This window comes from Salmo salar, chromosome ssa11, assembly GCF_905237065.1.
Source record: "Salmo salar chromosome ssa11, Ssal_v3.1, whole genome shotgun sequence".
NCBI classification, from domain to species: domain Eukaryota; kingdom Metazoa; phylum Chordata; class Actinopteri; order Salmoniformes; family Salmonidae; genus Salmo; species Salmo salar.
The window spans coordinates 70,073,543-70,101,432 of record NC_059452.1 but is presented as its reverse complement, the minus strand read 5'-3'; the positions used below and the strand labels follow the sequence as shown (position 1 = coordinate 70,101,432).

Below are 27,890 nucleotides of genomic sequence, written 5' to 3'. Positions count from 1 at the left end.
CTGTCGCACAACAATGACATCACAGTAATACATACAACAGTCCACATTCCTTGGGTCCCTCAAAAGAGAGGTTTACTCACAGTCAGAGACGGGGGGCTGGGTGGGTGGGCTTACAGAGGGGTCAGGTGCTGAAGGAAGGTCTATGGTGTCCATGGGTATCTTCACTGGAGGAGGGAGGGGACTCTTGGGCTGTGGCAGAGGGGGGGGGGGACAAGGGGAAAACTATCAGCATGCAGGAGGAACTGACAGAGGAGTGGCTTAATAGAGACGTGAGGGATGATGCCCCAAATAACACACACACACATCCAAGCACACGCTACACACACACTGCATGCTTAAATCTAAGCAGAATGGCTGAATTCTACTACACAGACAGGATTGAACCGTGCAGGTGAAAGTTGGAGGGAGAAAGACATCAAGACACACACACACACACACACACACACACACACACACACACACACACACACACACACACACACACACACACACACACACACACAACCAACCAACATCGAGGCAGACAGACAGGCAATAGTAAGTGTTATACAGTGCCTTTTCAGCAACACTGTGGGACAGAGAAAAGAGAAAGGTATTAGTCAGAGATAACAATCCGAGGACAACACACATCGATATAAACACTAAACAAAACAGATGGAGCCTCTCCTACACACCACACTGCCATTACATCCTACTCCCACTGTCATTCTGGCACTGTGTGTGTGTGTGTCTGCTAGTCCTCGTCTCTCACCTCCTCGTCGCTCTCCGGCTCTGCTGCTTTGGTCCTTTTGTTGTCTTTCTTTTTCTTCCCATCCTTCTCCTTCTTCTTGTCCTTCTCCGGCAGGATGTCGTCCAGCCAGGCCAGGTCGTGTTGAGAAAACATCAGGTCCATCATCTTACGCACCACCATCAGACCCAGGATCTACACATCGAAAAAAGTATGTCTCCCCATCAATCTATGCACCACACACATACACACGTTTACAATGGAAAGAAGGTATAACCAAACGCGCTTCAGCCCAGCTTACATGTAAAAGGGGAAATGAGGTACTAGACTGAGGGATTTGAAAATCCCTAAAACATTCCTTACCCCAGGATACTTCCACTGGTGACTATCCGGGAGAATAAAGAAAAGAAGCACTCTGCTTGCTGCATAAAGCTGATTACTGATCCCGTCAATAAATCTATCAGATTTATGCAGCAGCAGAGTGCTCCTTTTCTTTATTGTGCCGGATGGTCACCAGTTGAGGGATCCTATGGTAAGGAATGTTTTTTTTACATTGACATTTTAGTAATTGAGCAGACGTTTTTATCCAGAGCGACTTAAAGTTAGTGCATTCATCCTAAGATAGCTAAGTGGGACAACCACATACTGTATCACAGTCATAGTAAGTACAATAAAGTAGCAAAATCAGCAAAGTTCAAGCTAGTAAAGGGGCAGATGCTGTGGGATTATTCAAGATACTCTTTGTAGAAGCAGGTTTTCGGATGTTTTTGGAAGATGGGCAGGGACTCTGCTGTCCTAGCTTCAGGGGGGTTCCACTATTAGGGTGCCAGGACAGAGAAGAGCTTGGACTGGGCTGAGTGGGGAGCTGCGCTCTCGTAGGAGTGGGAGGGCCAAGAGACCAGAGGTGACAGAACAGAGTACTCGGGTTTGGGTGTAGGGTTTGAGCATAGCCTGAAGGTAGGGAGGGACCGTTCCTCCTGCTGTTCCATAGGCAAGTATCATGGTCTTGTAGTGGATGCGAGCTTCGACTGAAAGCCAGTGGAGTGTGCGGAGGAGCAGGGTGACATGGGAGAATTTGGGAATGTTGAACACCATTCGGGCTGCAGCATTCTGAATAGGTTGCAGGGGTTTGATGGCACAAGTGGGGAGCCGAGCCAACAGCGAGTTGTAGTCCAGACGGGAGATGACAAGTGCCTCGATTAGGACCTGCACCACTTCCTGTGTGAGGCAGGGCCGTATGCTACGGATATTGTAGAGCATGAACCTGCAGGAGTGAGTCACTGTTTTGATGTTTGAAAAGAACGGCATGGTGTTTTCCAGGGTCACGCCGAAGGTTCTTTGCACTCTGGGAGGGGGACATTGTGGAATTGTCAACCGTGATGGAGAGGTCTTGGGAGTGGGCAGGCCTACCCCGGGAGGAAAAGCAGCTTCGTCTTTTCGAGGTTGAGCTTGAGGTGGTGGGCCAACATCCAATCTGAGATATCTGCCAGGCACGCAGAGACGCGTGTCGCCACCTGGTAGGAGCGGCGTTTCAGGTAGGATGCAATTCAAGAGTGTGAAAAGCCTGAGATGCCCAGCCCTAAGAGGGTGGAGAGGAGGATCTGATGGTTCACGGTTTCGAAGGCAGTGGATAGATCTAGGAGGATGAGAACAGAGGCGAGAGAGTCAGCTTTGGCAGTTCGGAGAGCGTCCATGACACAGAGAAGAGCAGTCTCAGTTGAGTGAACCGTCTTGAAGCCTGACGGGTTAGGGTCAAGAAGATCGTTCTGAGAGAGATAGCGAGAGAGTTGGTTAGAGACAGCATGCTCAAGTGTTTTGAAAATAAAAGAAAGAAGGGACACCGGTCTGTAGTTTTTTTTATGTCAGAGGGACTGAGTGCTGATTTCTTGAGGAGGGGAGCGACTCTGGCCAGTTTGAAGTCAGAGGGGATGGTCAGGGAGGAGTTGATGAGGGCAATGAGAAATGGGAGGTCTCCAGAGATGGTCTGGAGAAGGGAGGAAGGGATGGGGTCGAGCGGGCAGGTAGTCGGGTGGCCGGACCTCACTAATTGCAAGATTTATTCTGAAGAGAGAGGAGAAAGGCGTAGGGTAGTTTTGTGTGAGTGGGACCAATGGACTCTATAGGCTGAGTGAATGAGGACCGGATGTCGTTAACCTTCTTTTCAAACTGGTTGACAAAGTCGTCCGCGGAGAGGGAGGGGGAGGGGTGGAGGATTAAGGAGAAAGTCGAAAAGAGTTTCCTAGGGTTAGAGTGATAGAAAGTGGTTTTAGCAGCAGATACAGAGAAGGTAGAGATGAGGAAGTGAAAGGGTGATAGGTCCTCCGGAAGTTTAGTTTTCCTCCATTTTCGCTAGGCTTCCCGCAGCCATCTTCTGTAAGCTTGCAATGAGTCACTCGGAAGGGAGGTCCGAGCCGGCCGGGAGAAAAGGGGACAGTGCAAGTCATAGGATGTGGAAAGGGAGGAGAGTAGGATTGAAGAGGCAGAATTAGGAAACAGAGGGGGGAGAAGGATTAAGCAGAAGTGAGAGATAATAGGACAGACAAGGAGAGAATAGTGGGAGAGAGGGAGTGAAGATTGCAACGGCGCATGACCATCTGGGTAGGGGCTGAGTGGCTAGGGTTGGAGGAGAGGGAGACAGAAAAGCAAACACAGTAGTGATCAGAGACTTGGAGGGGGGTTGCAGTGAGATTAATAGGCAAACAGCCTCTATTAAAGATAAGGTCAAGCATATTACATGCCTTGTGAGTGGGAGGAGACTGGGAAAGGGTCAGGTCAAAAGAGGCAAGGAGAGGGAAGAAAGAGTTAGAAAGAAATTCATTGAAGGCAGACGTAGGGAGGTTGAAGTCGCCAAGTACAAAGAGCGGTGAGCCATCGTCAGGAAATTAGCTCACCGAGCTCATTGAGGAACTCTTAGGGGACCTGGTGGGTGATAGATAGCAACAATGTTAAGCTTGAGTGGACAAGTGACAGCATGGAATTCAAATGAGGAGATGGACAGGTGTGAGGGAGAAAAGAGAAAATCTCCACTTAGGAGAAATTAGTAGCCCGTTGCCACCACCACCACGACCAGATGCTCCCGGACTATAAGAGAAAACGCAGTCAGATGAAGAGAGAGCAGCTGGAGTATCAGCTTTCTCTGGTGTGATCCATGTCTCCGTCAGGGCCAAGTCAAGGGACTGAAGGGCAGCATAGGCCGAGATGAACTCAGCTGTCTTGACCACAGATCGGCAGTTCCAAACGCTGCCAGAGACTAGGAATTTCACATGGATTGTGCACGCAGGGTACACTAAATTAGAAGGTCTATAAAGCCTACAGGGAAAGGAGTGAACAGGTATAGAAAACACACACATAGTTGCCAAAGCTACAAAAGAGCAAAACGAAATAATCTGAAAATAACTACCGTAAATTCCGGACTATAAGCCGCAACTTTTTTCCCAGGCTTTGAACCTCGCGGCTTAAACAATGACGCGGCTAATATATGTATTTTACCCGCTTAAAAATAAAAAAAAAAAAAAACACATTCTGTGACGTGCTCAGTTTTTTGGCAAAATGAAGCTTTCATTAGACCAATGAAATTGCCGAACGGGTTAAGGTCAAATAACTTTTTTGTTTACTGTTTAGATTAAATCGAGCGTTCTCAAACTTCCCATCATTCTGATTACGGTAGTCATTTTGTCACCCTCATCATGGCAAAGACACGGAGAAATGCATATGATGCAGCTTTCAAGTTGAAGGCGATTGATCTGGCTGTTGGAAAAGGAAATAGAGCTGCTGCACGGGAGCTTGGTCTTAATGAGTCGATGATAAGACGTTGGAAACAGCAGCGTGAGGAATTGACTCAGTGCAAAAAGACAACTAAAGCTTACTGCTAATTTTTTATTTTTTGTTATAAGCCGTGTTTCGTTGAAGCCTATTTATTTTTGTTACAAGCCGTGTTTTGTTAAAGCCTATTTATTTTTGTTACAAGCCGTGTTTCGTTAAAGCCTGTGTAAAGTTAATTTGTTTCAATGTACCGGTAGGCACCTGCGGCTTATAGACATGTGCGGATTATTTATGTTCCAAATATATATATTTTTTTAATTCAGTGTGTGCGGCTTATATTCAGGTGCGCTTAATAGTCCGGAAATTACGGTAGGTAAGATAGTCAAATGAGAGAGTGGTGTGGAGTCTTCCTCTCTTTCCTTCCTCGAACAACTCGGCAGAACAACTCGGCCCGAATCGCCTTTGTTTCAGTGGCGGTCTTAGTTTAGCGATGAGACCGCCGCTGAGAAAACAGGGTAGACTGAAGTACTAACACTAATTGCCTAGCTGAGGCGAAGAGCACACCTCCTGGTACTAATTACTGATTGCCTAGGAGAGGAGTGTGAAGGAACGTTTTATGTTTGTGCTTTTCCAATAACCAATTTGACTGGGTTCATACAAGTGACTGATTGATCGTGCCTGGGAGGAATCTTCACTATCAGTATAAGCAATTTGGCAGTACGCCCAGAACAAAGGGATATCTCGGTTTCAAGGTCTCAGCTTGGAGAGAAGAAGCCTCGTGAGGTATTGGTCGGTCACATGCATGAACCAAAACGTTAATGATGAATTCATTATGAATAATGAATCATGCAAGTCATGCAAACATAACCTGTCTTTGTAAGCAGTATATAAGAGAACTAATGGGACTCTCCCGCCCGACGTGTACTATGGTGCATTCAGTGTGTTGGAACCTCTCCAGCTTGCTGATAATAAAGAATGATTCATTTAATATTGACTTCAGGGTGTCGCTGGTATTGAATTTCCACGACACTACCCCTCCAACACAGACATATACACACACAGAGTGATCACCATGACAGGGAAGATGATGGCAGCTACGGTAGACTTGAGGGTCCAGAGGACAGCCAGACAGATAATCTGGACCAGGGTGAAGAGATGGACCCTCCTCAGAGGAACGTGACGCAGGAAGGAGAAGTCTGGCTGGTGCTTGGCTGGCATCAGGTACAGCTTGATGCGTTCCCAGAACTAGGAGGGAGAGAGGAGGTGGGTGAGTACGTACACACACACACACACACACACACACACACACACACACAAATGTACCTGTATTCCTGCGAGTGAGGCTACTCCCATGTAGAGGAAGACACCGTAGAGAACAGGCATGGGGATGTACTGGGGGGGAAACACAATATACAGGTTAACACAATCCTCCATAACACCACCCACTATGTGATGTGGAGGCCCATTCTCTCACTGACTCACCTGAAGGACAGGGGCTAGGAAGATGGAAACTCCGGTTAAGACAAACACCAGAATACCCGTCAACCTCTGCTCCCTGTAAAACACACACACACACACACACACACACACACACACACACACACACACCACCGTCAACCTCTAACACACTCACCCTGTCACCCACTATATCTCTCCTCACTCACACAAACCCCGTATCCCTCCCTACCTGACTCCCAGGAACTGGGGCTGCTCTCCTGGGGCGCTGGACTCACTCTCCATCTTCAGAGAGTCGATGTGGGCGATGGAGATGACAGTAGCAGCCACGTACCAGGGCAGGCCCAGGAAGGAACACACTGCCATCAGAATACCCACCCAGAACAGATCCAGATGGTACCCACAACCTTTCTGTTGGAGGGAGAAGGAGGGGAGGGCGAAGGAGGAGGGGGAGAAGGAGGAGAGAGAAGGAGGGCAGCGGAGAGAGGAGGGGAGCGGAGAGAGGAGAGGAGAGAGAAGGAGGGGACGAGAGAGAAGGAGGGGAGGAGAGAGAAGGAGGAGAGGGAGAAGGAGTGGGAGAGAGAAGAAGGAGGGGAGACGGAAGGAGGGGAGTGAGAAGGGGGAGAAGGAGGGGGAGGAAGTAGGAGGGGAGAAAGACGGGAGGGAGAAAGAGGAGAGGGAGAAGGAGGAGAGGGAGGAGGAGGAGAGGGATAAGGAGGAGAAGGAGAACGAGGGGAGGGAGAAGGAGGGGAGGGAGGAGGAGGAGAGGGATAAGGAGGAGAAGGATGGGAGGGATAAGGAGGAAAAGGAGAACGAGGGGAGGGAGAAGGAGGGGAGGGAGGAGGAGGAGAAGGAGGGGAGGGATAAGGAGGAAAAGGAGAACGGGGAGGGAGAAGGAGGAGGAGGAGGAGAAGGAGGGGAGGGATAAGGAGGAAAAGGAGAACGAGGGGAGGGAGAAGGAGGAGAAGGAGGGGAGGGAGGAGGAGGAGAAGGAGGGGAGGGAGAAGGAGGAAAAGGAGAACGAGGGGAGGGAGAAGGAGGGGAGGGAGGAGGAGGAGAAGGAGGGGAGAGAAAGGGAGGAAAAGGAGAAGGAGGGGAGGGAGAAGGAGGGGAGGGAGGAGGAGGAGAAGGAGGGGAGAGAAAGGGAGGGAGAAGGGGAGCAGAGAGAAAGGGAGGGGAGAGGTAGCATTCAAGAGTTATTGTGTTGTTGTTGTGTTCATGGTTGTATTTCATGGTTATTGAATGGCCCTGTTTATGTTGAATTTATATTTATGTTCCTGTTTTTGGGGGGGGGAAGACAGCTCAGAACAGAGTGTGATGGAGAGGATTCGCCGACGGGCTACGCTCCCTTGGGAACGACAGGCCTAAGTAAGTAAGTGTGTTCATGGTTGCAGTTGTGTTGTGTTGTCATTGCGGCCACACTGTACCTTGAGTTTGTTCTCTTTGCGGTTGACGATGACGGCGCTGATCTGTTGGTCCATGAAGATGAGGATGGTGACCAGGAGGGCAGGGACGCCGCTGGCAACATATACCCACCACGGGTTCTTACCAAACGGCATCACCACCCAGCCACGGTCTGGACGCGTCGGCTACAACACACACAAACATTTATGTAACCTTTATTTACACAGGGAGTTACTTTGAGGCCCAGGTCTTTTTTCAACTGAGTCCTGTATGGTGCTTTACACACACACACACACACACACACACACACACACACACACACACACACACACACACACACACACACACACAAATGTCATGCAATTTACATGCATCACTAAATCCAACAAAAAGACACATGCAACTCAAACACATAGGCCAAAATCAAACATATTGAATCACACTGACAATGCATGCATCTGTGAATCACGCACACAGACACATTGGGTTAAGGGTCAGAAATACCTGAAACTCTGTGGGTACAATTAGTTTGGGTGTGTCCAGCCCTACAAGCATATCCAGACCCACAAACGTCATGATTGACATGAAGATGGAGAAATCACTGATCAGCTTCCTCAGCTAGGCCCACCCACACACACAGATAAACAAGCAGACAGACAAAAAGAGGGGCGGAAGAGATGGAGAAAAAAAGACAGAGAGGTACAAAACAAATACACCGACAGAAGAGAGGGATGAAATAAAAGAGAGAAGTGTGAGTATCAGTATGTTAATGTCTCAAAATCATTCATTTAAACAGCCTTTTTATCCTCCGAATAATTTCAGGAAGAAGGAAGAGATAGCGAGGGAGAGAACGAGTGGAAGAGAGGGCGTGATGGAGTGAGGGATGAGGGGAGGAGAGAACCTTGACTTCAGTGGGCACGTGCAGTTTGGGTGTGTCCAGGCCTAACAGGTAGTCTATCCCACAGAACACCAGGATGGAGATGATGATGGAGAAGTCGCCAACCAGGGAACGGCACTGGAGCACAGACGGGAAGAGGACGGACGTGGACAGGAAAGCACAGGGTGGGGGACGATCGGGGGGGAGGGGTAAAGTGGGGAGAGTTGACAGTCAAGGGAAGAGGTTGAGTTTACGTTACCTACCCATCACGCAGAATGTAATAAACACCAAACAAAGATACCCCTGCATCCCATGTCTCACATTCTATGTCCCCCTGTGTCTCTCACCTTGGTAGGGAAGTAGCGGCTGGTCTTGAACTTCTTGAGGGAGACGGTCATGGAGTAGGTGCCGAAGAACAGGATAAAAGATATGAGGGCCAGGTCAGGGACGTACTTACACGCGTTCCCCAGCAGGGCGCCGCCATACTTCACACACTCCTTCTTACTCAGCTGACTCCAGTCCAGACCTGTTAAGTTATACTACACAGACAGAAGGAGAGAGAGAGAAACAAGAGAAGAGGGAATACAGAGTAGTGCAGAAACGAACGTGGACAGGCAGCACAGTGCTGCTAGTCCTGTGACTATGTTAAGTCCTACAGTCTATTTTTGGACAAAGGCAGACTGTCCCCCATAGACTCAACCATCTGAGAAACAGATGAGTGAACGAGTCCCCGTTAGCTCCCGAGCCACTTACCAAATCAGTCATGTTATCGTCCGCTAGTGGAACTGAAACATTAAAAGCCATTGCAGCAGCTGTTAGAGAGAGAGAGAGAGAGAGATACAGAGAGAAGTCAGGTGCCTCAACTAGATTACATGATGCCAGTTATATGGGAACATGACTGATTTGTAGCGTGATGAAGCAGTATACTCACTCAGATAGCAGCCAGAGAGAGAGAGAGAAGCAGAAACAGACAGCACACGCATCAGTTACAGTAGTTAGGAGGGCGAACACAGAGAGTACAAGGGATGGCAGGTAGACTCGAGGTTAGAGTGTTGGGCCAGTAACCGAAAGGTGGCTGGTTCAAACACCGGAGACGGCAAGGTGAACAAAAATCTGTTGCTGTGCTCCAGGGGCTCTATACAATGGAGACCCTGCTCATGACCCCACTTCCTGCGGGTGTCTCAGGGGGAGTAGGAATATGCAAAAAAAAAAAAAAAACATATTTTCATTACACACTTGTGTGTAACAGACAAATATAAGCACCCTCCCCAAAGCATTATTATTATAGTATACACATCCCCCAAACTAGGGGATCCGTCTAGAGTAAGAATGTCAAGGATGTGAACTTCCTAAACTCTCCTGCAGATGGCAATACTGCACTTCATTGGTGTCAGTTCTAGTGAAGCGCCCAATTAAGAAGGAGAGGGGAGGAGAGGAGGGGGACACTGAGGAGAAACGGGAGAAGTGGCAGGAGGAAGAACGGGAGAAGAGGAAGAACGATATGAGGAGGAGAGACAGCAGCAGAAGAAAAGGAGAGGAGAGGCTCACCCTGGTCAGGTGCAATACAGTCACACCTGTAGGTGGTAACGTAGTCGGGCTTGAAGACACGGTTGATGGGGTAGTACTTAAAGGAGCCCACCTGCAGTAACACATTACGGAAACAGTTAACCTGTTAGGGCTAGGGGGCAGTATTGACACGGCTGGATAAAAAACGTACCCGATTTAATCTGGTTACTACTCCTGCCCAGTAACTAGAATATGCATATAATTATTGTGTCTGTGAGTATAACAGAACTCCTATGGCAGGCCAAAACCTGAGAAGATTTCAAGCAGGAAGTGGCCTGTCTGAGAAGTAGTGTTTCATCTTGGCTCTTTTTATTGAAGACTCAGGATCTGTGCAATAACGTGACACTTCCTACGTCTTCCATAGGGTCTCAGAGCCCGGGAAAACGTTGAACGATATCGAGGCAGGCTCTGGCTGAAACACTTTATCGCTTTTGGCAAGTGGCCGCTCAGAGTACTATGGGCTTAGGCGCGTGCCCGCTTCGACCGAATGCTTTCTTTTCCTTTGTCTGTTTATCTAAACGCAGATTCCCGGTCGGAATATTATCGCTTTTTTATGAGAAAAATGGCATAAAAATTGATTTTAAACAGCGGTTGACATGCTTCGAAGTACGGTAATGGAATATTTAGAATTCCTTTGTCACGAATTGCGCCATGCTCGTCACCCTTATTTAGCCTTTAGGATAGTGTCTAGAACGCACGAACAAAACGTAGCTGTTTGGATATAACGATGGATTATTTTGGACCAAACCAACATTTGTTATTGAAGTAGAAGTCCTGGGAGTGCATTCTGACGAAGACAACAAAGGTAATAACATTTTTCTTATAGTAAATCTGACTTTGATGAGTGCTAAACCTGCTGGGTGTCTAAATAGCTAGCCCTGTGATGCCGGGCTATCTACTGAGAATATTGCAAAATGTGCTTTCACCGAAAAGCTATTTTAAAATCGGACATATCGAGTGCATAGAGGAGTTCTGTATCTATAATTCTTAAAATAATTGTTATGCTTTTGTGAACGTTTATCGTGAGTAATTTAGTAAATTCACCGGCAGTGTTCGGTGGGAATGCTAGTCACATGCTTGTCACATGCTAATGTAAAAAGCTGTTTTTTGATATAAATATGAACTTGATTGAACAAAACATGCATGTATTGTATAACATAATGTCCTAGGGTTGTCATCTGATGAAGATCATCAAAGGTTAGTGCTACATTTAGCTGTGGTTTGGGTTTATGTGACATTATATGCTAGCTTGAAAAATGGGTGTCTGATTATTTCTGGCTCGGTACTCTGCTGACATAATCTAATGTTTTGCTTTCGTTGTAAAGCCTTTTTGAAATCGGACAGTGTGGTTAGATTAACGAGAGTCTTATCTTTAAAATGGTGTAAAATAGTCATATTTTTGAAAAATTGAAGTAATATCATATCTAAGGTATTTGAATAACGCGCCACAGGATTCAACTGGCTGTTGAGTAGGTGGGACGCAAGCGTCCCACCTAGCCCATAGAGGTTAAGGCACCGCGGGAGTGTGTGCGCGCCCTTGTCAGCGAGCGCGTGCGCCCGTGTGTGTGTGTGTGTCACCCACCATCTTCTTGATGGCGTCGGAGATGAAGATGAAGGAGATGAGGCTGGAGAAGCCCTCCTCGGTGAAGCGGGTGATATATTTGATGATGTAACTGGCATCCGTGGCGACCAGGATCAGACACTGCAGACAGGAGTGGAGACCAATCCACAGACGCAGCTCCATGTAGTCTATAGTGTTAGACCTGGGACACACATACACACCAGCATCAGAAGAAACAAACTAAGTGCACAAAAGAAGGATCAGACAGATGCAGTGGTGTGTGTGTGTGTGTGTGTGTGTGTGTGTGTGTGTGTGTGTGTGTGTGTGTGTGTGGCTCACTTGCAGAACTCGTAGAGCAGTTTCTCGAAGATAAGGATGGGTCCAGTAGAACTGAGAATGATGAGAGGCTGACCTCCTAACAGACAGAACACTGTCCCTGCTAACGCTGTACCCAGGAAACTCTCCATCACACCCTGCCACAGGGAGAGAGGGGAGGGGTAGAGGAGTTGAGACCGGTGTGTAACTTACGTGTGTTGGTGTGTGAGTGTGTGTGTGTGGGTGTACCTGGTAGTTGTCTGTGGCGTCCCCCAGCAGGCCTCCGAAGGTGATGGCGTTGGTGATGCAGCCCAGGTAGATGAACAGAACAGCGGAGATGGACTGGATGTGAAAGCCCTGGGAGAAATCACTAAGGATCCACGGGACCTTCCTCTTAATGTCCAGCCACAGGCCTCCACAGAACCTGGGACACACACACACACACACACACACACAGGTAAGCCCCCCCCTGGCTTGTTCTATTGGCCCCTGCTTAAAATGTTTTTTATTGGTTTCAAATGACAATTGTGATGCCAGAGTGCCTGCATGTTGCTTTGGGGACTTGGAGATTCAATTATAGGAAAGTAGACCTCCCAGCACTCCCGTACCTGCCAGTGAATTGCAGTTCCTCTCCCAGTTCGTGGGGGGTGGGCATCTCCTCGTCCTCTCCTCCTCCTGGCCCTCCAGCCGTCCCGTTCACCTGGCCTAGCTCGTTCAGGTTCAGCACAGACTTCCTTTTGGGTAGGGGGGTGGAGGTTCAGTGTTGAGTTTGGACTAACTAACAGACGAACTAACCCAGGAAGAATAGCTGCTGCTTATACGACATCTAACAGGGATCCAAATAAACAAAACTTAATTCAATGTTTCAATTGATCAGTCAGTCACTAAATACATACAGTTTGTACCTCATGTCAGCAGAGGGGACCTTCTTGGGGGGCTCAATGCGTATTTTGGGGTCCCACTCCCCTGGGGGCAGAACGATGACCTCATCCAGAAACTCATCAATCCCCGCGATCAGGTCATCACGGTCCCGGGCTTTATACGCCACGTCACTGAACAACTGACGGGACAGCAGAGTACACAGTTATACACGGCATATGATGGTGTGTGTGTGTGTGTGTGTGTGTGTGTGTGTGTCTGTGTGTATGTAAAATAAAGAGGACAGAGTTGAACTGCAGAGCCCTGTCTGTAACATACTGACTGAGTGCGTAAGGTAACATATCCACTGAATATCTTGAGGTTATGAAAAAAAATAAAAAATATGACAACAATCAATAAAAACGTTTGTCCCTCATTGTTTTTTTTTTTGTGACTTGACTCCAAAAAAAAAAGATTTGCTCATTCTTACGTCATCCACCATGAGCGTGGCGATAGCTCGGCCAATCTCGTTGTAGGACTTGCCTTTGCCATGAGGACCCAGCAAGACAAACAGAAACCTGCCAGGAGACAAGGGGTTAACACAGCTGGACACACACACACACACACACACACACACACACACACACACCTGGTAGGTACTGGGACCTCGGTCAGGCCTCCCAGTGTGGTAGCTTGGGCCAGACGTACGAACGCTACAAATGGTTTATCCAGGAAGTCCACTTCTCCAATCAGAACGTTAGACGCCTCTGCATCACGAGGAATCTTCTTCATGAACTTGTTTTTCATCTGGGGGGGGGGGGGCAGGATGGTAGAGAAAAGAGAGAGAGAGAATGGAGAGAGAGGTGGCAGAGGAACATGAGAGATGTATTTAGAGACCAAAGAGAGACCAGGGCTGCATTCCAAACACGTAAAAGACACACGCTCTCCCCTCAGGCCTCAAATTAACTGGACACTTCTGATGACGTATCATGACTTATGATTGCCGACACTTGCAGGGCGAGGGAAGAATGAATGAATTTTAAAATGGACCGCCCTTGCCCGGAAATGTGTCACTCGTTCGTCCGACGGTTGTGTTTTAAGTCATCAGGGAACCACCGGTAGCTGTTGTGTGTGCTTTATATGCCCTACAGTCAATTATGATTGCATTTCATATCTTGGCTAGAAGAGAAGGCATCCTCTGATATCAGGTAAATCGAAAATTACAATGTATAAATGTGATGTCAGGGAAAGTTGGAATGCGCTAGCTAACGTTTCCAAAAGCTAACCAAACAAAAACATCATTACTTTTACGAGACGTGTTTGTGCCGTCATGTGCATTAGTAGCACAATTCCTAACTTCTTCACGTTCGTTTTTGTTTACACTTGAATGTTGACTTCTTCATGTTGATGGCGGTTTTAAGCTTTGGCAGACTTTTCTTAGCGGATGTACAATCATTGCGAATTGAATTATGGGGCATTTCAATAACCTAACGAAGGCTATTGTAGCCAAAATACTGTCTATTATAGTGCACGAATAAAGCACTTAGGAACAGCTAAATGTAAAGGCATGTCTTACTCTACTGTAATGTCACACGGCAGAGTGGCTGAAGTTCTGTCATTATTATGTCAGTGTTGATATCTAATCAATAGCTGATCACTCACTGCATGTGATGCATAGGACACGAGGCACACACACACACACTCCAATGGTACTGTAGCTCAATATTGCCACACACACACACACACACACACCCACACACACACACTCTCCATTGGCCAATCAATACTGCTGCATACTTTACTGATACAAAAATCACACAAAGCTCAACTCTCAATGCGGTAAACATGCCTCGCTCCTACCTCCCAGTAGCACGTGGAAGTGGAGTGGTTGATGCTGAGCTCAAAATCACCTGCTAATCTTTTAGTGTTGCTTTCAGAGTCAAATCACTTTCTGCCTCTCTCTATATCTCTCCCCCCCTCTCTCTACCTCTACCCCCTCTCTCTCTCTTGACCCCCTCTCTCTCGCTACGTCTCTCCCTCCCCACCTCTCGGTCTCTGTGACCTACAAACTTTTAGAAAAGAAGGTTCTATCTAGTGCCTGAAAGGCTTCTTCAGCTGTCCCCACTTGAGAACCCTTTGAATAACCCTTTTGGGTGGAACCCTTTTCACAGAGGGTTCTACATGGAACCCAAAAAGGGTTACTCAAAGGGTTTTCCCATTGGAGATTGCTGAAGAACCCTTTTGGAATCCTTTTTGCTAAGAGTGTTCTCTGGTAGTAATTTACTGCCTCGAACATGACGTAAACAATACCTCTATTCAGTATAACAGTCTACTTCAAGGAATACCTCCCCCTTTCTCTCTCTGTGACCTAGTCAGGTGCTGGTTAAAGCCGGGCTGTCAAAGCTCCTACATGTACAGAAGTTTGAATATGAGGACGTGGATGTGTGTTTGTGTGTGTGTGGCAGGCAGTTCAAAGTGACCGGAGGGTTATTAATGGGGCTAGTTAAGTTACTTTCTAAATGTAAACTGTTACAGTTACTATACTGAACAAAAATATAAAACGCAACATGTAAAGTGTTGGTCCCATGTTTCATGAGCTGAAATAAAAGATCCCATTCATTTTACATACGCGCAAAAAGCTTATTTCTCTCAAATTGTGTGGACAAATTCATTTACATCCCTGTTAGTGAGCATTTCTCCTTTGCCAAGATAATCCATCCACCTGACAGGTGTGGCATATCAAGAATCTGATTAAACAGCATGATCATTACATAGGTGCACCTTGTGCTGGGGACAAGGTGCACCTATGTAATGATCATGCTGTTTAATCAGATTCTTGATATGTGCAGTTTTGTCACACAACACAATGCCACAGATGTCTCAAGTTGAGGGAGCGTGCAATTGGCATGCTGACTGCAGAAATGTCTACCAGAGCTGTTGCCAGAGAATTGAATGTTAATTTCTCTACCATAAGCCACCTCCAATGTTGTTTTAGAGAATTTGGCAGTATGTACAACCGGCCTCACAACTGCAGACCTTATGTATCCATGCCAGCCAGGACCTCCACATCCGGCTTCTTCACCTGCTGGATCGTCTGAGACCAGCCACCCGGACAGCTGATGAAACTGAGGACTATCTGTTTGTAATAAAGCCCTTTTGTGGGGAAAAACTCATTCTGATTGGCTGGACCTGGCTGCCCAGTGGATGGGCCTGGCTCCCAAGTGGGTGGGCCTATGCCCTCCAAGTCCCAACCATGGCTGTGCCCCTGCACAGTCATGTGAAATCCATAGATCCGGGCCTAATGAATTTATTTCAGTTGACCGATTTCCTTATATGAACTGTAACTCAGTAAAAATCGATAAAATTGTTGCGTTTATATTTTTGTTCAGTATTGTTTAGTTATAATCAGTAATGTAACTTTCGGATTACCCAAACTCAGTAAAGTAATCGAATTGCTTTCAGTTACTTTCAGATTACTTCCCATTAAGAGGCATTAGAAGACAGAAATTAATATTACAAATCTATTCCAGGATAAATCAGTTTACCTAACTTGCCATGAATGGACATTGCATTTTCCTTTGTAGGTTGGTTTTGTAGGCTTCGTCTAACCCATTGCTTTCTACTACAGATAATAATACGATTAGGTTATATCTTTATATTAAAATCCAAAGTCTGTCAGAATTCCAGTCATTCCATTTAATTTAATGTGCCTTGATCTTCAAGAATATGATTTGGAAATATAGATTAGCCAAATTGTTTTACTGAAGATTAACCCCAAAACTAAGGACTTATTAGCCTACTCTTTTGTTTATTATTCTGTTGTCATGGAGGACTGATTGGGCTCATTGCTTCGAGTTGAAAAATAAATGCTGCTCTCATGGAATGGCATGCTTTGAGCACTACCGAAAAGTGCTATTTGCATATGAAAAATGGATGCCATATGCTGCATTTGCTATAGGTCTATTGCTTGTTTTTGTTGGTGACACTTTGATATCTAGATCATTTGCAGCTGTTTAAAAGGCGACTCCACAGTTCGAATGGGCCTGGAGAAATGTAAACACTCTCAGAGTAATAGACAGATCTATGGGTGCAAGGACTGACCATCCATGATATCAACATTGTTTTAACCATGTTATGAGGCTATACAGTGTTTGTTTACATTGACAATGTTTACAAAAATGTGAGAAAAACAAGCTTATATTTTGGGTTCTCTTTATGTTTGTATTTTATTATTTGTATTTATTATGGATCCCCAGAAGCTGCTACTCTTCCTGTGGTCCAGTAATATTAAGGCCATTTACATACAGTTGCTGGGCTGCTGGTTTTAAACATTACACATGATTACCCACTACTACAACACATCTACAATACACAGGAAGTTGGTGGCAAACGTAAACTTGCACTTTCTTTCAATGCTGATCTGAATGTCATTGAGAAAACAGAAAAGGTGTCAAATATTTTCTTCCCGCTCAAACATCCTTTGGGAATTTAAAAGTAATCCTCAAAGTAATCATCTCGTTTTTCAAAAGTATTTCTAATCTGATTACAATATTTTTGCTGGTAACCTAACAGATCACATTGACCGTTTTTTTGTAATATGTTACTCCCCCAATCCTGGTTATTAAGCCACTGTATGGGGGAGTAAATCATTCAAGTGGACTCAGATGGTGTATTGTATGTGTGTGGCTTTGAAGTCCCCCAAACTCTGTCAGGGTGGGCATTGACCCCCTACACACACTCAGCGTTCCCCCCCCACACACACACCATCTCCATCCACAGCTAAACAATAACACCCAAATCTGTCCTTTGGCCCACGTCGAAAGGAAAAGCAAGTGACTCACATGAGAACAGTAATATTCTTTATCCTGCTCTCCCTCTCTCTCCCTCTCATTTTTGACGGGTGGACGCACCCAAACAATTAAGCCGAGACGAACAACAGGAGCTTAGGGTTATGCAATGTAATAACTTTCCCTTCACACACACACACACACACACACACACACACACACACACACACACACACACACACAACAATGATCTTTGGTGTTACCTGGTCTGTGCTCGGCTTGTCTGAAATGTCGTTCATGCTTCGGCTTTGCGCGGGATCTGAAACGTCATATCAAAAGCAAGTAGACACACACCACTTTCTATTGCACTCCACACAAACTCGCATGCACAATAACATGCTCACACGATTCCCCTATTGACACCAACGAATGACTTCGGTGGGTGATAGTCTGAGTTAAAAAGACTCGAAGTTAGCAATCTCCTCAGCGTATTCACAGGTCGAGAGTTTGTGTAGTGCCCGTTTAATTTTGGACGTTGTGTGGAAGAGGCAGCAGTAGACGTCTCCAACCCATCTTTGTAGGCAAATACCAGCTATAGGTATAGTGTGAATGCATCTTTCTGTGGCTCTGTAGATGGCTTGGGGGTGTGAGCAGAGCTTGCCTGATTATTTCCCCCAAAAGCTGATTTATGATTTAGGGACAAATTAATTAGCAGAGAAAGAACAGGAACATACCTCGGTTAGGACCCCCCCACACACGCACACAAAAATGGACCCACTGTGTATTTAGTCCTGCGTAGCCAGACCTTGGGCAATGGCACATTCAAAGATTGCGGAAGTAAGCTGTACAGCTCAAGAGACTACTGTGGAGCTCTCCGAAATACAGGGTGACCAAAAACTAGCACACTGAAATCACACACATATCTCTATGAGGTTATGAGGTTAGATATGCGAATTAAAAACACATATCTCTATGCGGTTAGCCGTCAGAGACAGGAAAGAGGATGAAAGAATATTAGTTTGCATGTATACACGTGTGTCTATGCATTGAGTGTGTGTGTGCCAAGTCGCTCTGGATAAGAGCGTCTGCTAAATGACTTAAATGTAAAATGTAAAATGTGCCTGTGCACTTGAGTGTGTCCGTACACGCGCAAGCGTGCCCGCGTGTCTATGTGTCTGTGCGCTTGAGTATGTGCGTGCGTGCAGACTCACGCAGGCGGCCAAGGCTGCCTGACTTGGCTCGTAAGTCCTCTGTAGAGTGATGGAGGCCAGAGGCTGAACTAGGAAAGCGACTGACGTTACTACGACTGACATTATGAACAGACTGGGGACTACGGCCTAGAGAGAGAGAGAGAGAGAGAGAGACAGAGGGAGGGAGGAGAGATGGAGCGCGAGTAAGGGGAGAGAGGGGGAGAAAGAAAAAGGGGGAGAGACAGGAGGGGGGGAGAGAAGAGGAGAAAAAGGTGGAGGAGAATGAGAAGAGAAAGGTAGGAGTAACAGAGGAGAGACGGTGAGGCAGTTTGTGAAAAGAGGAGAGAGAAAATATTATCGCTGTATGAGTCAAATCAGCATGATACTACGACAGAGGTGAAAATCAACAAGATCACACAACACAGCAAACACACTCTCACTCACTTGTGGGGGAGTTGTTTGATTTGCCCATGTCGGCTAGCGAGAGGTGGATGGGTTTCTTATGCTGGTGGCGATGTTTCCGTAGCAACACAAAGCTGACCTTCTCCCTCAGTTCTGGACCAATCAGACCGTCTGCCACCTGGCGATCCACGATGTCATCTGGGGTCAGAGGTCAGGGTGAGAGTTCAAGAGTCAGTTGTGCTCAATCCCAAGTCAACCCTTAGCCCCTGTCCACTTCCTTATGCTCTTCCAACTGGCCTATCAGAGGGCAAGATGGATTTTAACCATATTGCTTACACCTATAAAAATCGTTTGAGTCTCCCGAAGTGCACAGGGCATAGGGAGGACTAGGGCTTGATTTGGGAATGGGCCATGGTCTGGGTCACACACACACACTCACCCACTATCTGTGGCAGGGAGTATCCCTCCAGATCCAGCAGCACACTGCCAGTCTGGATACAGGTCCTCAGCTCAAACAGACTGTGGAGGGTCAGGGTGGACACATGGGGCTTACTCCACCTCTCTCCTCCCTCCTCCACCTTCTCTTCAAACTTCACCCACCTGGAGAGGAAGGAGAGAAACCCCATGAAGCCTTTCGACGTCTGGTTATTAAGGCAGGGTGGACCGACACCAGCTCCGTGACACTACTGTAGGGCTTTGCTGCTAACACTCTTCTAATGAAAACTATCTACAGGTTCCCTACCAACACCTCCCCCTAAATCCTACCTAAAGCCCCCCGACAATCTCAAACTAATGAGGGCACACACTCCAGGGTGGACACACACAAATGGTTGAGGTGTGTGTGTGTGTGTGCGTGTGTGTGTACCTAGCAGACTCTTTCCACTCCATCTCGTCTCCATCGTGTTGCAGCGTGTCCATCTCCGTAAACAGAGTGGGCGTCGGCATGTCGTCATCTTCACCCAGGATGTAGCGCAGCCTCTCCGCCGCCGGGGACACTGGGAAAAGGAGTTGACGAGAGAAGAAATATCAAGCTATATAAATAGAATTAAAACACGTATGCATCTACGCCTCAAACACATTTACTAACAGTGTGTGTGAGAACTGTATAAGATATTCCACTAGGATGTACGGCTGATTGACAGTTGATGCAACAGCTTTGGATTGCCGTGACACCGTGTACTAAACTAGGGCATCAAGTTATCAGAAGTCTAAAAGAATGTGTGTGTTTATTTCTTTGCAACTATTAGGAACCATTTAAAAATGTTTTGCCCACAACTGTAACTGAATAGGACTGGAAAACTGCAGTACGACCAACCGGGTCTCTCAGAATTTCCTGTCGGTGGATCAAAGCTCATTAACATGCTCCTAGCCCCAGGGCTCTAATAACACTGCCATCACACCACTGTGTGTGTGTGTGTGTGTGTGTGTGTGTGTGTGTGTGTGTGTGTGTTTGCGTGTGTTGCTCCGCTCCTGGTGGTCCTAATGAAGCTTACTTTGATCCTGTGTGAGTTCCCTTCGACCCCTAACCTAAAACAACACCTCTAATCTTCAACCCACTCACACCCCCGTCAGTCACAGAGTCTCAGTCAATGTGGGTAAATACTCCCCCCCCCTGCACCCCTCTATACAGCTCATGAATAACAGCCAATGAATAACCTTCCTCTCGTCACTGGGTAGCTAAGCTAAACAGCACACTGCCTAAGAGCACTGCCCAGCACTGGCCAAGAGTTAGCCAGCGTGAACACATGGAAAGATCCTGTTTCTAAGAGATTACTGCCCACTGAGCACACACTGGTTGAATCAGCGTTGTTTCCACATAATTTCAATAAAATGACATTGAACCAATGTGGAATAGATGTTGAAATGACGTCCGTGCCCAGTGGGTGAGGACAGACATGCAGATCTCGAGACCCATAGTTTCTACAAAATGAAATCAATTATAGTTGACAGAGAGGGAGTGAGAGAAAAAAACAGAGTGAATCGGAGAAAGAGAGAGAGGACAGACAGAGAAAGAAAGACTGGTCCTACAGAGAGCACTGAGGCGAGTGGGCTGCTCTTGACCTCAGACTCCAGTCAAAGACAAAACAGACACCTTGCTATGGTTCTTCACCTTAGATTCAAACTATCACGCGAGAACTAATCTATGTTCAATCTACCCGTGGGACCGCTCAGTAACATCCCAGGGACCGGTGCCGGTCCAAAGACCAGAGGTTGAGAAACACAGGCCTCATATGACATTCCCAATGCCACGCCCATGTGACAGTGACAGACACCTATTACATGCAGGCTGTTGTTCAATGTCATTCATGAAAATCATTTCCAACATGGCGACGGTGACCATATACCTGACAAGTCACCCCTGACATTCACCCAAATAAGAACCAAGACTCAACCAAGTCTTACTACACAGCAATGACACCAACAACATCGTTATAATAAGAAAGCAAATAAACATTAAGATCGAGCTGTCCCCTCCATTCTCTTCCTGTTCTCTGTACCTCCTCCCCTCCTCTCTTCCTGTTTTTTTTTTACCTGTGTGTGAGCCAGGCAGTGTCCAGCGAGAGGCCATACTGGAGGTGATGGAGGAACCGGAGTCCTCCATGACTAACCACTGGAACCACAACCAGACTTTCACTATACACCTGTACTCCCAGCAGCTCAGAGAAAGATATCCCCAACCGGCTGATAGGTCAACACACTACAGGAGGCTGCTGTCAATGTCCGTCCAGCCCAGAGAGGTAGCACCCTACTATTCTCGCGGTACCAGACAAGACCCCGACACCGTATTCCCGTTTGAAAATTGGCTTGTTCTGGAGAAAACTAGAGATGCTGGAGTCAAGGCTAGACCTCCACTGACGGGACAACTAGGAGAAGAGTGGACACACTCCTTCTTTCCTTCCTCTCCACAACTTTCCTGCTCTCTCCCGTTCCCCCTCTCAACGCGTTGCTCTGTTGTCGTCCTCTTCTTATAGCTTTACGCTCTTCTCTTTTCGCCAACTCTGCCTCAACACCATTCGCTATCCAATAGGCCTTCGTTGTTTAGTGAGCCATGTTTTGCCGTGTGTGGGATGGTGTGTCGTCAGTCAGAACCCAGCGGTCCAAAGGGCTGCACACTGTTCTGTGTGTTCCGTCCTGCTCCGGAATTGTTTTCCTGTGGAGTTGTTTTGGTCTGCTTTAATCTGAAGCAGAAATCCACTGAAATCTCCAGAGCAGCGAAGGGCCAGAGGCTTAAGAGGCCAACACACACCCCACAGCACCCTGAAGCACCCTCCACCCCCTGACGCACACACACACACACATGCATGCATGGACACACACACACACATGCACCTGCGCACACACCCACCGCAGCAGCCTCAAGTCCCCTTAACCCTGTGACACACATGCGTGCACACAACTACAGCGACTTCCTTCCCCTTTTGTGTCCGGGTTCTTCTCCTTGCATCCTTCCATCCCGGGATCTATACTCTGATGAGTAAAATGACGTGACATATTTCTCCTGTGGAACTGGGGCAGTGGACCCCCTTGAACACATACGCACGTACGTGCGCGCACACACACACACACACACACACACACACACACACACACACACACACACACACACACACACACACACACACACACACACACACACACACACACACACACACACACACACACACACACACACACACACACACGACCGGTGGTATACCAGGGTTTGAGTTCCTCAGCTCTAATCAGCTTACCAGCTTCAAAACGGCTGGTCTCCACGGGAACAGGAACCACGCTTTGACACATTCATTACACGCACACGTGCAGACACACACACACACAACATGCCTGGAAATGACAGGGGATCATTCCTCAAGACAGCGACAACTGTGGCTGGTCATATACTTCTCACACGTGTGTACTACTTAAAGTGCGTGTGGCCGCACGTGTAAGTCTGTGTGCGTGCGTGTGAGTGCCCACCTGTGGAGTCAGGGTCAAATATGTCATGTTGCTCCTGCTCCTCTTCCTCTTTGTAGTGTTCCTGGTAGTCATGGTGATTGTCGTGGTGTGTGTGTTCGTGACGTGTGTGTTCATGTTGTGCGTGTTGGACGCGGTGTGTGTGGTGTTTCTCTTGTTCGCGTTGGGAGCGGTGTTTACGGCGTCTCCTTTTGCTGTAGCCGTGTGTTACCGGAACACCAATATACACAGGCTGGGGTTCTGAGAGAGACAGAGAGAGTAGACAGTAAGGAGGAGACAGAGAGATGGTTACCATCCACACAACACTATTTTCCAGAACCCTTTTCTTGACTTACTGAACGGACACACGTCTGCTCCTTCCGTACATTGGACAATGCACACACTGAACAACTGTGTGCGTGGCCACTCACCCTTAACGTCTTCCTCATATCGGTGGTGACTCCTACTTCTACCTCCCTGCCAATCATGTGCCATCCTGAGAGAAAGAAAGAAAGAAAGAAAGAAAGAAAGAAAGAAAGAAAGAAAGAAAGAAAGAAAGAAAGAAAGAAAGAAAGAAAGAAAGAAAGAAAGAAAGAAAGAAAGAAAGAAAGAAAGAAAGAAAGAAAGAAAGAAAAAAGAGAGACATTCAATTCTACAACCACTTAAAAGGAAGCAATTCCCGAACCTTCCATAACAAAGCCATCATCTACAGAGAGATGAATGTGGAGAACAGTCCCCTAAGCAAGCTGGTCCTGGGGCTCTGTTCACAAACACAAACAGACCCCACAGAGCCCCAGGACAGCAACACAATTAGACCCAACCAATGAGAAAACAAAAAGAGAATGACTTGTGTCACGGCTCCTCCTCTGCAGTGCAGGGGCGGTTTCTCCTGCAGGCAGAGGAGGGTCGTTAGTGATTGGAGCTGGTGTGATTGGAGCCACCTGGGCTCAGGGTATTTAACAAACTGCTCCACTAACTTCTCTCTGGCTTGGCTTGCGCTCTCTCCCTGCTCCTCCAGGTATGATCCTGTTTTGTTTGTTCCTTTGTTGGTTTATTTATTTTCCACTCAGTCATGTTTACACACACATATTCACGCATCCATGCACCCTACATTATGACATTTCCACACCTCATTCCTTTTTCTTTGTTTAGAATTAATCGTTTTGTTTTATAATAAAGAACATTTTGAATTGGCCTATACTGGTTGTTGATGTCCTCTCATTTTTTCCACAGGCTATGAGCCGGCCTGTGACACTTGACACATTGGAAAAAATTGACAAAAAAACTGAGCAAACTAGAATGCTTTTCGGCCCTAAACAGAGAGTACACAGTGGCAGAATACCTGACCACTGTGACAGACCCAAACTATAGGAAAGCTTTGACTATGTTCAGGCTCAGTGAGTATAGCCTTGCTATTGAGAAAGGCCGCCGTAGGCAGACCTGGCTCTCAAGAGAAGACAGGCTATGTGCACACTGCCCACAAAATGAAGTGGAAACTGAGCTGCACTTCCTCACCTCCTGCTAAATGTATGACCATATTAAAGACACATATTTCCCTCATGTTACACAGACCCACAAAGAATTTGAAAACAAGATGCCAGATGGCATCAAAGCTCAGACCTCAATCCAATTGAGAATCTGTGGTATGACTTCAAGATTGTTGTACACCAGTGGAACCCATCCAACTTGAAGGAGCTGGAGCAGTTTTGCCTTGAAGAATGGGCAAAAATCCCAGTGGCTAGATGTGCCAAGCTTATAGAGACATACGCCAAGAGACTTGCAGCTGTAATTGCTGCAAAAGGTGGCTCTACAAAGTATTGACTTTGGGAGGGTGAATAGTTATGCACGCTCAAGTTCAGTTTGTTTTGTCTTATTTCTTGTTTCACAAAAAATATTTAGCATGTTCAAAGTGGTAGGCATGTTGTGTAAATGAAATGATACAAACCCCCAAAGAATCTAGGGGGGTGGGGGGGTGAATACTTTCGCACGCCACTGTAGCCTCCAAGATCTTCAAACACTTAAGTAGAATAGGCTAGAGAAGTTAAGCCAGGTCTCCCTGATTATTTATCTCAATGGGATTTCCTGGTTTAAATTATGGTTAAAGGGATAACCCTGTGACTGTCCGTTCAAACCACACAGCAATCTGGTAACCCTGGAGATCAATTGGTGACTGACTGATTGAGAAAACTCAATGGAAAACCACAGCTGCCCTGAGGATGACGACACAACAGAGTAATGAAGAGGGAGACCAGTGTATGGGCACATGCTCAAGGAATTTCCCTCAAAAAGATCTGTAACATGATGCACAGTTAATAATCCACCCCAACTCCTTTCCCATAGACACTTCTTACAGATCTGAAAGGGTTGGATTGGTCTAAGAAATATGGCGGAAACTCCATTTGGCCTAGGTGGACCCATACTTTCAGGCTTAAAACCAATCTGATTCTTTCAGATCTATGAAAAGTATCCGGGGGGGATAGGGGTTCATTTCTGACTGGGCAATAGTGTATGCAGTGAGACAACATACGCAACAGATATGTAATAATTTTACATCTGTGCCCCTGTGTGTGTGTGTCACACTCACACAGTGTTTTTCTAGGCTGATCAATGTCCTTCACACCCAGTGATCAGGAGCTCAGGGCCCAGCTGGTGATCAGGACTGACAGAGGTATTGATCAGCCTAGAAAAACACTGTGTGAGTGTGACACACACACACACACACACACAGGGGCACAGATGTAAAATCATTACATATCTGTTGCGTATGTTGTCTCACTGGACATAAATGTGAAGGACATGTTTCACACCCCACATACACCCTAGTTGCTATTCATTGGAAGATGGAATACTTTGGACTGATTAGGCCTACTAACAATCCCAGCGGTAGGCTTACAGCTGGGGTGCCCAGCTCTGGTCCTTGAGCGCCCTGCTTATTTGGTGTTTGATTCCTTTGATTTAGAATTATTTTCTACCTGGCAACCAGGTGTATGCATTTTCATTCAATAACATTTACTGATTAATTAAGTAGCAGGGAGAAATTAAATCCAGCAGGACTGTGGAGCTGGAGGGCCTGAGTTTTGCATCCCTAGTCTTCATCCTTCACTGCATCACAATTCTCACATTAGTCAAATTAGGGTCATTCCATTCAGTTTACTTCCTGAATTGAAATGGAATTGACCCAGACCCTTACCCTGGTAATGAGGTAGAGCAGATTGCGCAATCAACCCATGCCAATAGTTCAGAGTCCCTGCCACTATTACAACCAACTGGCATTGAGCTAAAACCGAGATGATAGGATTCTAAAATCTCTCAGATCTATTCTCAGACCTCCAGCTGTCGCACATATTATACTCTCCCCACAACAGCACACCTGATTCAACTTATATGGTAATTATCAAGCCCTTGATTTTGTCAGGTGTGCTGGTGTGTGGCTAGAACACATATGTGCCCTGAACCATGATAACTTCTTTCCACAGTGAACTAACAAAGCCACACAACTAGCGGAGAAACAGCTCATGTTCACAATGTTCATGTACTGTAGCTCATCTGGCCATGGTATGCTATATCAGTACTCGTCTCATATGTAATAATGATATGCAGGTACTCTATCAAATGCTCTCCTGTCTTTTCAATATGATCCCCAAAGGCTTTAAATAATGTAATAAATGCAAGTAATTGTTGGGCCAGCTTTCCAAACCATCACTGATCAATTAGATCTATTGATTAGGATTTAAAAAAATATATACTCTCATAATGTTTCATTAAACCCATTCGTCTCCAACAACAGAACTCCAACAACAGAAAACTCTCATGGGCAAACAGCAGAATCTGGCCAAACCTTTTAAACAAAGAAGTTTACCGTCTCTCTCTCTCAAACAATAAAAGAGGGTCTATTCAGGCAGACCAGTTTGCAAAGAAAACATATTCTCAGCCAATCAGACATAAAAGGAGAAAAAAACTCAAACATGTTTTGAACACCATTCACAAGAGGCAATCAGAACGTATTACCTGAGCAGAGGGTTGGACTTGAGCTGAGAAGAGTGTTGCAGTAATGGAGATGCAGGTCTCAATGTCACTCTGGGCTCCGCTGCTTCCAACTGTGCTGTGGCAGGGCCAGATAGTTGTAGGATCTCCTTCCTGTGTGTGTGTGTGGACTACCCTGTACCAGGGCTTGTGTGGTGAGTGTGACAGAGGCCAGTGATGTATGCACTGATCCAGTCACGTTCCACATCACCTCTCTCTACTGGGCCCTGTAACATGGCCTGGGGTGCGCATGTGCGCGTGCACACACACACACACACACACACACACACACACACACACACACACACACACACACACACACACACACACACACACACACACACACACACACACACACACACACACGTAGCCTAAGATGGCCTGATACCGAACCAAACCTCAGAACAGTCGATTTTACAGCCCCATAGTTTTACCTCCATTCAACTAGTCAACCCCACAGGCAGCCAGTGAAGTAATACACTTTTTTATCATAAAAAAAGGTTGACAGCCATGTGTCCTCCAAAACACGACCCTGCCAAGCCACGCTGCTTCATGATACACTGCTCGCTTAACCCAGAAGCCAGCCGCATCAATGCATCAGAGGAAACACCGTACAACTGGCGACCAGAGTCAGCATGCACTGCACCCAGCCCACCACAGGGAGTCACTAGAGCACAATGGGGCAATGAGATCCCAGTCAGCCAAACCCTCCCCTAACCCAGATGACGCTGGGCCAATTGTGGGCCGCCTCATGGGTCACAGCCAGCTGCGACACAGCCTGGGATCAAACCCAAGTCTGTAGTAACACCCCTAACACTGCAATGCAGTGCCTTAGACCGCTGTGCCACTTGGGGCCGAAGCAATACATTTCTAAAGTTTCTGTAAGGTTTTCATGAGGTGGAACTTTAGGAGGATCGAAACACATTGTTTAAAAATACTGCAGAAAGCAGCAGGGAGTACAATTGAGGAGTACATGAATGGAAACCTAGAATTAGAATAGATTCTCGATTCCTCTCTCTGGAAACTTTTC

At 46.6% G+C, this 27,890-nt stretch overlaps 1 protein-coding gene across 9 annotated transcripts; it reads right to left on the bottom strand.

Moving 5' to 3' along the window:
* Positions 1 to 56: 56 nt before the first annotated feature.
* Positions 57 to 27,034, bottom strand: LOC106562986 (electrogenic sodium bicarbonate cotransporter 4). Of its 9 annotated transcripts, none has more exons than XM_014128156.2 (27): positions 26,846 to 27,034; positions 23,269 to 23,333; positions 22,862 to 23,098; positions 19,770 to 19,899; positions 19,344 to 19,504; positions 18,947 to 19,102; positions 18,524 to 18,649; positions 17,576 to 17,631; positions 13,175 to 13,332; positions 13,016 to 13,103; positions 12,573 to 12,727; positions 12,276 to 12,401; positions 11,917 to 12,091; positions 11,692 to 11,825; positions 11,374 to 11,554; positions 9,774 to 9,864; positions 8,979 to 9,037; positions 8,573 to 8,764; positions 8,250 to 8,363; positions 7,853 to 7,966; positions 7,372 to 7,533; positions 6,177 to 6,355; positions 5,972 to 6,044; positions 5,813 to 5,881; positions 5,561 to 5,734; positions 752 to 922; positions 57 to 189 (listed from the first exon to the last, which is right to left on the bottom strand). In XM_014128156.2, exons 2-27 carry the CDS (start codon positions 23,330 to 23,332, stop codon positions 73 to 75), a joined length of 3,462 nt encoding a protein of 1,153 aa, XP_013983631.1. In that variant the 5' UTR covers position 23,333; positions 26,846 to 27,034; the 3' UTR covers positions 57 to 72. The 9 variants fall into 9 exon arrangements, with proteins under 9 accessions (XP_013983631.1, XP_013983633.1, XP_013983636.1 ...); XM_014128158.2 differs by having other exon boundaries at positions 8,979 to 9,010; positions 26,846 to 27,025; XM_014128160.2 differs by lacking the exon at positions 57 to 189 and adding an exon at positions 221 to 568 and having other exon boundaries at positions 26,846 to 27,025.
* Between the last annotated feature and the right edge of the window lie 856 nt (positions 27,035 to 27,890).